Source organism: Egretta garzetta, unplaced genomic scaffold (assembly GCF_000687185.1).
Source record: "Egretta garzetta isolate BGI_Z169 unplaced genomic scaffold, ASM68718v1 scaffold101, whole genome shotgun sequence".
In the NCBI taxonomy this organism is placed as follows: domain Eukaryota; kingdom Metazoa; phylum Chordata; class Aves; order Pelecaniformes; family Ardeidae; genus Egretta; species Egretta garzetta.
Window position 1 is genome coordinate 2122533 of NW_009258666.1, and position 8917 is coordinate 2131449.

General features: G+C 51.5%; 1 protein-coding gene across 3 annotated transcripts; it reads right to left on the reverse strand.

The window, feature by feature from the left end:
• Nucleotides 1-362: 362 nt before the first annotated feature.
• On the reverse strand, nucleotides 363-8894 carry TMEM39B (transmembrane protein 39B). Of its 3 annotated transcripts, none has more exons than XM_009648533.2 (8): nucleotides 6892-7613; nucleotides 4787-5006; nucleotides 4410-4493; nucleotides 3609-3763; nucleotides 2662-2998; nucleotides 1611-1798; nucleotides 1010-1130; nucleotides 363-643 (listed from the first exon to the last, which is right to left on the reverse strand). In XM_009648533.2, the coding sequence occupies exons 1-8, from the start codon at nucleotides 7017-7019 to the stop codon at nucleotides 407-409; spliced, it is 1470 nt and encodes a 489-aa protein (XP_009646828.1). In that variant the 5' UTR covers nucleotides 7020-7613; the 3' UTR covers nucleotides 363-406. The 3 variants fall into 3 exon arrangements, with proteins under 3 accessions (XP_009646828.1, XP_035759904.1, XP_035759903.1); XM_035904011.1 differs by lacking the exon at nucleotides 363-643 and adding an exon at nucleotides 8049-8894 and having other exon boundaries at nucleotides 666-1130; nucleotides 6892-7100; XM_035904010.1 differs by lacking the exon at nucleotides 363-643 and having other exon boundaries at nucleotides 666-1130.
• Between the last annotated feature and the right edge of the window lie 23 nt (nucleotides 8895-8917).

Sequence of the window (8917 nt, forward strand, 5' to 3'; positions counted from 1 at the left end):
CCAGAGGTCCTTCGGGGTCCCACCAGAGGTCCTTCGGGGTCCCCGGGAAGGACAGGACCAGGGCTCACCCCCTTGTGAAGGGACCCAGCCCAAAGCTGGGAGCTCCAGGGTACCTGTAATTCTCCTCTTCCTCCGACTCCAGCAGACGCAGCAGTATTTGCACCTCTCAAAAGGCAGCACCGTTGTTAATAAATCCCTCCTCTCAATTCCAAACAGGAGGAGGCCTTCTCGGGGGATTTTACCAGGCAACAAACACACAAACAACTGTTGGGAGTAAAAAAATATGTTTTTTCCTTTTAATTACATCAGTTATCAAAGAAAAAAAGCAGTGGTAACAAAAATACAAAGCTCTGAGGGTTTCTTGTTTTGTTTGTTTTGTAATAAGCTGAGCATCAGTGCAATTGTTTTAATTTAACTTCTGCTCTGAGTCTCTGCTGGCAGAATATGAGTAGGCTTTGCCCAGCACCAGACGGTCACGCAGCAGCTTGAAGAAGGCGTAGTAATTGCTGAAGAGGATCAGAGCCAGCGAGATAGTCTGGTGCCACTTCTCTGAAGAAATCAGTGAGTAAAGCTGGTAGAAGATGACGGCTCCCTCCAGCAGAATCAGGATGTTGAGGATTCTCAGTGGTTTGCTGAAAAAGAACTGTGGGAGAGACCACAGTAAGGCACCGAGCGAGGTCAGACCCTTGGGGACACGTTTTCAACAGGACATGCGAGGCAGAGGCTGGTGCGGATCCCTCTGGATTCCCCTCTGGAGGCGCCACATTTACCCGTGAAGGGCTCTGGAGAGAGCCCCAGTTTGCAGGGGCCAGAGTCGCCTCTGGCAGCGCCGATGGGAGACGTGGGAACTAACGGGAAAGACCGTACTGAGCCCGGCTCGTTCTACCGCCCCGGCACACCCCACGGGCAGCTCTCCTGCTTGGGAGAGCCAGCTCAGGCGGCCTGAGGCGTCCAGGACAAGGGGAGCGTGAGCCTGCTGAGGATCCCCAGAAAGGAGACGTGATCTTACGTGAAAGCGGAAGTGCGAGACGTCCGAGGGCACCGCCACGTTGTAATGACCCACAGCTTTGTACACGTTCTTGCTGTGTTTCACTAACACTCCCTGCGGCCACATGCACTCCTCTGTCCACCTGCAGGGAACAAGAGAAGAGCTCTTATTTCTACCTCGGCGGCTGGAGGGGGGGGTCTGCGGCCTCCCCACCGTCAGCTAGGATCTCGTACGAGCTGCTTCAGCGGCGTTGGCCACAGTAGTGAGCTGCCGTCATTTCTGAGGGCAGAGTTTGGCCCACCGAGGCGTGTAACTATGGCAGTGACAAACGGCAGTTACCTGGGGCCAGAAGCGGCAGGCATCTTGCCAAAAATCAGATCTGCTCGCTGCGCTGGGAAGTGGGCAGCACAGATAGCGTCTGTACGCTGTCGGACGCGTCAGCCGACAACTCTGCTTTCATTTTTCTTTCTCTTTTTTTTTTTTTTTTTTTTTTTTTTTAAGCAACAAGAGGAGGAGGAAAGGTGGCTGGAAAGCTGAGCTCCCCATCCAGCCTCTGTTCACGCCAGAAGGCATGGAAGCTAAGAGCCAACTCCAGCCCGAGCCCCGGGAGAGCGTTCCTTACTGATGCTGTAGCACGTTGGAGCAGAGGGCTGGATCGACCTTCTGCCAGCAGCCCAGGTGCGCGGCGGCTTTGTGGAGCAGGTCACAGTAGCGCGCAGGTAAGAGGTACTGCATCAGGATGACAGACGTGCTGATGGAAACCAGAAGGAAGAGCTCACACGACCAGCGTTTGTCATAGTACTGAGTGTTCTGTGGGGGGACAAGAAGAATGTGTGACAACGTGTTTGGACAGCCTCACCTAACAAAGCCATCAAAACACAAAAGCACTCAGGCAGGTAAAACGAGGGCTTTTCATGTAGCTATTAATCCCGCCTGAAAAAGAGGCGCCCACATAGGATGGCTGCTGTACAACTCCTGAACACACCACAGCAAAACATTTATGCTATCATCACCCATCACCAAAAATAGGGAGTTAGCTCCTGCTGCTCCCCTAGCTCAGCTGAGGATGGGTGGGAGCGCCAGCCCCTCGGGGGAAGTAGACTTGGGCTCATCCCCGAGGTCTGACAGATTTGCTGCGAGACGTTTGTCTCATTGTACGACATATTAGTAACTGAAATAAAACTGCCAAGAACCCTAAGAAGGTCCATCCTCCTTCATACTGCCTCCCTTATTAAAGTCAATCCCCTTGTCCTGGAGCTCTGTCCCCACAGGACAAGAGGTGTGAAGGAACAGTCGGCCTGGAGTCCTTTCCACCTTCACGGGGAGGCAGGAGGGAGACGCCGCTCACTAGCAGATGGATGCGCACTCTCAGGACAGTCAGAACACTTTACCAGGACAGTATTGTCCTCTGTCATCTGCAGTTTAAGCAAAGTTAAACCTAGATGGTTACAATTCTGACTTTTCACAGTGTTTGTAACGGGTAAATGGGTTTGATATGGCCGCCTGTGTGCACGGACCAGCCCTCTGACTTCACCTCACCCATGTTCCAACTGAGCGAGAAGCCAGACCCAGGCTTCCTCCACAACCTGGTGTCCACCTCCCCACAGTCCTCCCCAGCCAGTCCCATGCCTGGAGAAGTGGCGCCTGCAAGAGCAGAGGTGGCCCTTGCTCACCTTCACAAACCAGACCGGCACAAAGGCCACGTAGTAGGCACTGAGCATGGAGCTCACCAGCACCTCTTTCATCCGCCAGTTAAAGTCCATTTTCAGGTATTCCACCTCATTGCGGATGAGATCTGGGGAGAGGCAGCAGGCGTGAGTGGGCATGGCCTCCATGCCGTACATCTGTCGAGTGTGCTGCTTCCAGGTTTCCTTTAGGACGGTCAGGTAGTCTCTGCTCCTGGAGTTCACCTCGCCGGTCTCTCTGGGACCGATGTTGGCCACCTGGGAGAAGAGGCCCGTCTTCCGAAAGTCACAGTTCAGCTGAAGGAAGGGAATGTACATGCCAAACCTGGAGCAGCAAAGCGCAGAAAGGTGGTTACTTCCCTATGAGCTCCCCATGCAATGCCTTTGCTGGCAGCAGATCAGCATCACCATCACCCCTCCCTCCCAAACGACATATAAACTCCAGTAAAGAGCTTCACCAATCTGATCTCAAACGCAAGCACCAAGTCTCAGATCTTTATGAGATGCTTCCTCCTGCATCTACCAGAGGGAAGGGAGCTATTTCCACTGCTTGACTGGAAATAGAACTGGCTTCCTTTTGTTAGTTAACATGAAGCAGGGAAGCTCTTTGATTCACTCCACCTGGCAGAGGCACCTAAGGGCTAGGGTAAACCGAAGACGTGGGTTCTCGGAATGCCATCAGAAAAGCACACAATCATTTTCAGAGGACACGAGCAATCTAATAATTAATGCTAATATCAAAGCTGAAATATGGGTAAAGGTTAAAGATATGCCCTGCCAGCAAGAACAACCGTGACACAGCAAGAGGGAAAAGGGTGGTGTATGTTCTGTTACCAGGTAATCGAGCGCTTATCAGGCTTCGCTTCAACTGAGCAACACCCACTGCACTGAAGCAACATTAGAAATCACACACAAGTGACAGAAGAGCTACTTACGGGTAACACAGGAACAGGAGATTAAGGAAAGAGTAGGTTCTGAAAAGGTGAATTATTGATCGACACAAACTCCAGCCTGTGCCGGTGAGAACAGCAAACCGAGTGATCACCAGGAAAACAGAGCGTGGCAGGGAGACTTTGCCACTCTGTGAAGCCTGCGGGGAGAGAGGAAAGAGGTGAGCAGAGGGGAAACTCAGTCACTCTTCCTACAGGAGGCAAATGAGCAGCATTCAACCTGTAAAATCAACTTCACATGCATGAAGAAAGCGCTAGTGAAAGGCTCTGACTGCCACGGGGAAGGGGAGGGTGCCTGTGGGCTGGAATCTGGCCTCATTCCTCAAGCTGGAATGGGGAGAGCTCTCTGAGTTTCTTGTTGAGGTCTGGTAGTTATCGGTGTGACCAGCCCACTCTCCTGGACCTCCTCACCACAGAAAGCTTCTGCAGTCAGCAGAAACCGAACTACACTGGTTCCTCCTTGCAGGAAGCTAGAGTAATTAACAGAACAGGAAAAGAGCCAAATACTGTTCTTCACAAGGAGGAAAGCAGAATGACTACAGTCTAGTTGAGACACTAACCCAGAAACAATCACATAAGGACAGAGAGAGTCATGAGCAATGGTTTGAGATGCTCATTTCTGTTCTCTGTTCTTCCCATCAGAAGCTGTGCCCAGGTTTCTGACTTGGACACAGCGCAGAGTTCTTTAGAAACGGACAGAACAGTTTGGAATTGCAAAAGGGATGCACAGCTTTACATTTGGCCTAGGAGGAAAGAACAGTTCTGAGATCTGCTTGGGGACTTTACCTCCTTCACAATAGCACCGATCAGCCGGCGTGCCAGGACGATCGTCGTCACTGTCAGCACGTTGAAGTCGATCAGATGAAAGTTCTGTGGTGACAAAACCAAAATGATTCCACTTTGCATGAGGCAGCGGAAACCCACGTTCAACAGAGAAGCTCCCAAGTTATTCTCTTCTCCTTGGACTCTCTCTTCCAAGATCAGAAAGAGAATTCCAAGCAGCCAGTGCCCAAAATTTGCCACATAAGAGTCATGTGAGCAACCCTCCAGGGCTGTAGAGTCACGTGTAGTTTGCATCAAACATATACAGAAAACTTTATGCCTAACGACCCAAGAGGCAGTCTGTGAGAATCACCAGACAGCAGCTGTCCTTTGGTGCTTACCAGTGACGTGTGCGAAGGCGGATGGGAGGGTGGGTACCACCACACAGTTTTGTAGATGTTGATGTAGTGGACAAACAGAGCAACGAGGTGACAGAAGAAGAGCTGAAGTTCAAACAGCACGCTCCTCTCCACAGGCAGCTCGGGGATCTTACAGTGCCGGAGGGGGACGACTGTCTGCGTCGCCAAAGGTGGGCTGGAAAGGCCTGTACCTGAACCGCCCCTACCAAGGTAAACCAAAAGCCAGCAGTCACTTCCCCGAGATAAACACAGCGCTGTCCTCCCGCCCACGTCCTCAGGCTGCAGAAGTCTAGCGTGGGTCTAATATTGACTGAGAAACCAAAGCTGACGGTCGCGGTCAATGGCTGCCACAAACCAGAAGTGTCAGCACCCCGAGGATGTCTAGGACAACTGTTACAGGCAGAGGTGAGCAGGAATTTGCCCAGCAAAAGCAGTATTTGGAACCAGGCCCATCTACCGCACCGGGTCAGTTGGTATTAAATCCCTTGCGTTGAGTCAGGTTCAAAAGCCGTGGCTGTGTTTTGCTATTCAAGGGGCAACCGGTGGCCCTCTTAATTAATTGGAAGCTTTTAGGCCTCCAGTTGCTATTTACATTTCTAAGAGGGCTTGAACATGAAATATGGAACAATTAAACACAAGCCCTTTCTCATTTTTCAACCTCTCTTCAGCGATGGAGGAAAAACAAGTTTAGTCAGAGGTGCGTATTCCTGTGTGAGCATGCATACAATCCCAGACAGCAACCCTTTTAATCAAAGGGAAGGGAATTAATATATACTAGATACATCTCTCCTGATTTGCAATCTCTAAATAACAACAGTCAAAGGAATCTGGGTGTGGGTTTCAAAGGAACTACAGAGCACAAACTCCTGTTGAAAACCCCAAACCGAAACCACAGAAGTCTTGGGAGTGTGACTGCCGAAAGACTTCTAGCCCGGGGTGGACACAGGTGGATCAGCCCATGCTTTTTAAAACAGAAGGCTGACAGCCTAAAACAAGGCCATGCGTGAGGGAAAACTTGAGGAACCCAAGCTGTATCTCTAAACCCCTCAGATTCCCAAGCTGACAGCACTGATTCAGCTCCTCAGGATTGATAAATCCACCAATAAACCCTGTTCCTGAACACAGAACAAGAGTTCCTATTCTAGTCCTCCAGAAAAGGGCTTTAAATATAAACACAAAGCCTTTTCTGCTTTGAACAGACACACAAGACCTAAGGGTGCTCTTGCAAGAGCAGCAACAAGGCTCTCGTACAAATAAAGCACTTTGGGACACCTCGGCCTGGACCGGCATGCAGGTGATGGGTATCAGAGGGTAAGGCCACAGTGACAACTCACTTGGTGGTAGCTGGGGCGTGGATTTGTACCGCATTACCTGCTTGTGATAAGGACCTTCGTGCATGCTCTCACAGCAAAGTATGTACACGGTGGATCGCTCCACCTTCTGTGGCCTTGCAATAACTTGTTTGAATAACTGTATCCCTATAAATTTCTTGGCCTAGGGCCATAAGCAGGGAGTATGTTAAGACAGATCTAACATTTTCTTTGCAGAGAGTTCCTAAGGCACCTCCTGCTTATGTACTGCTGTCGGTGCTCCGCTTCTCCTTCCTCCTCTCTACCTCAGTCACAGAAATGCAACCAAGCAGCTAGGCTAGAACCTGAAAAAAACCCCACAGCCTACGCATCACCAGACCCAGCTAAACTCTACCCCAGAAATGCTTCACCTCATGTAAACTTCAGGGCACAGGAGATGCAACAACCAGAACTCCAGAGTCAGGCTTTGTATAAAAATTTGTCTCTTATTCTTACTTTCCATTCAATGGTCACAGGCTTTTGAACACTCCTGAAGCCTGTCATGGTCTGATAGAGCACTTGGGCTCATTAGAACCCACCTATACCGATTACAACGTGTAGGAGGGACACTACCACATATAGAAAAAGGATTTCAGCTAGACACCGGGAGTTACCAAATCCCTGAGCCACAGGAAACCCAGAAGTGTGTGAGATGGGGAGATACAGATGGCGTCACACCCGCCTCAGAGAGGAGCAGCTGGCCTGGCTAGATGTGAAGACGTGGAGAGCTGGACATACCTGGTGCGTGAGCGAACACCCGTGACAGAGGAACTCGTGGAATGGCCGGAGCCGCCAGCGGCCCCAGGCTCACAGAGGGGATTTCGGCAGTAGGACGTTCGGTTAGGGCCCCGCCTTCCCCCTGCCATAACAACAGAGGGCGAGGAGGGTTGTTCTTCCAGGTGGCTTCTCTGCTGTTCACTGCGTGATTATGTCTTCAGTCCTTAAAACTGAAAGGAAAAGATTTATAATTAAGGCTCATCTGCTTACCAGGCTCCTGGTGACCGGCCATAACCCATCACTCACACTGCTAGCTTGCAGCACAAAGCAGGGTAATGCAACTTTGCTCAACCCTTTTCTACAGCTCCTGTATTTGCCACAGGCTATAGATGCGGCCCCAGATAGCTCCTGATGCTCCTAGGGCAGGCAGCAGCTTGTTAAGGTGCTGTGAATTCACTGGGAGTCTAAACCCTAATGTATGCAGGCTTCCACCGGAGCAGGAAGAAGCTCTTCATGCCTCTCTCCCAACCCAAGGCAGTTTACAAGGAATTTAATCTGCATCGCTGTGGTGTTATCCCTGTTTTACAGGCAGAGCAATACACTTACAGAGATACTAAACAATTCGCCCAAAGGATTCAGCGCATCAGGGATATTACCTAGGTCCTCTTTTGCCCAATTTTGTGCTGGAATCAAATATTCACAGCTCCTTCAAAGAGAGGCTGCGAAAGCACACAAACCTGGCTTTTTCCTTTTTTGCTCCTTTAAGATGGGGAAAAAAAACCCCCAACCCCAGCATTTTTAGGGCATTTGTTGTTGATGTTTGCATGGCACAGAGCTCAATGGGATGCTAGCCCAAAGTTGGCTTTTCTAGTACTTGCTTGCCACAGTGTAAACAATAATAATACTACTACTACTACCAAGGTTTTACAAACTTTCTCTGGATCCTGTTTAACCTTATGACAATCTATACAACCTAGAGAAAGGACAAGGTCATAATACCCCATTTAGTGGAAGTGAAATCTGAGCTGTGAAGAAACTCTGCTCAGGTCATATCAATTGCTTAACATTTCTTTTTCTGATTGCTAATTTCCAGTTTGCATCATTAGCAATTAGCACCTGGAATAAAGAACATTTGCTGAAGGCTTAGAAACTGCTATCAAACAACTTTTAAAGCTTACACTGAGCTCCCGAGTCCTCCAGCAAACTGCTGTACTAGTCCCCAACAACGAGGGACAGGGTGCAGGGGGTGAGCCTGGGGCTTGACCCAAAGCAAAGACACCCTGAGATGGGTGCCACCACACAGGCCAGAGGGGCAGAGGTGGCTGCAGCGCTGGGGGAACTGAGGGGGTAGAGAGCAAAGGGCAGGCGCCCCAGTACGTGCCACGGCACGCTGAGTCCTGGTGACCCGGGGATGCAGCATAAACTGGTGGTGAACAGGAGGGGCTGCGCACAGGAACCCCCCAGGATACAACATGGGAGCTGGCAGGGGGGGCACCAGATGGACAGGGCCTCAGGGGGAGGTGAAGACAGCGAGTTTGAGGCCCAGGACACGAGCACAAGAGAGCCTGAGAGGGAACAGTGTTAGGAGGGAAGTGCTGGGCCTGGGGAGGCACACTTGGGAGCCACGGGAGTGCGGTTCAGGGGCTGTAGGAGTTCTGGGAGCTTGGATGGGGGCCCTGGAGGAGCAGTGGGGGCTGCGAGGGCACAGGCCGGGGGCTGGAGGGGGCTGCAGAGGTGCAGGCAGGAGCCACACACACTCCAGGGGTGCAGGCAGAGGCTACAGAGGAGAAATGGGAGATCTGGGGGCAGAGAAATGGGAAATCTGGGGGATGACAGCCGAGTGGTGGGGGCCGCAGGGGCTCTGGGGGAGCAGTAGGGGCTCTGAGGGCTCTGGGGGCACAGGCTGAGGCTGTAGGGCCCTGTGGGGCGCAGGGCAGGGCTGCAGCGGGGGCCCGGGCTCGCAGGACGGGCACGGGAGAGCACGGGGGGCTCTGGAGACTCCTCCGGGGCACAAGAAACCTGCAGGGGAGCATGAGGGGCTAGGGGG

Excerpts from the sequence above, each read along its gene's own strand:
- TMEM39B (XM_035904011.1), bottom strand. The coding sequence starts at position 7,019 with ATGGCAGGGGGAAGGCGGGGCCCTAACCGAACGTCCTACTGCCGAAAT. Across the intron at positions 5,007-6,891 it reads GGTGTTCGCTCACGCACCAG|GGGCGGTTCAGGTACAGGCC; the intron begins GTATGTCCAGCT and ends TTACCTTGGTAG. Across the intron at positions 1,799-2,661 it reads TGCCGGTCTGGTTTGTGAAG|AACACTCAGTACTATGACAA; the intron begins GTGAGCAAGGGC and ends GTCCCCCCACAG.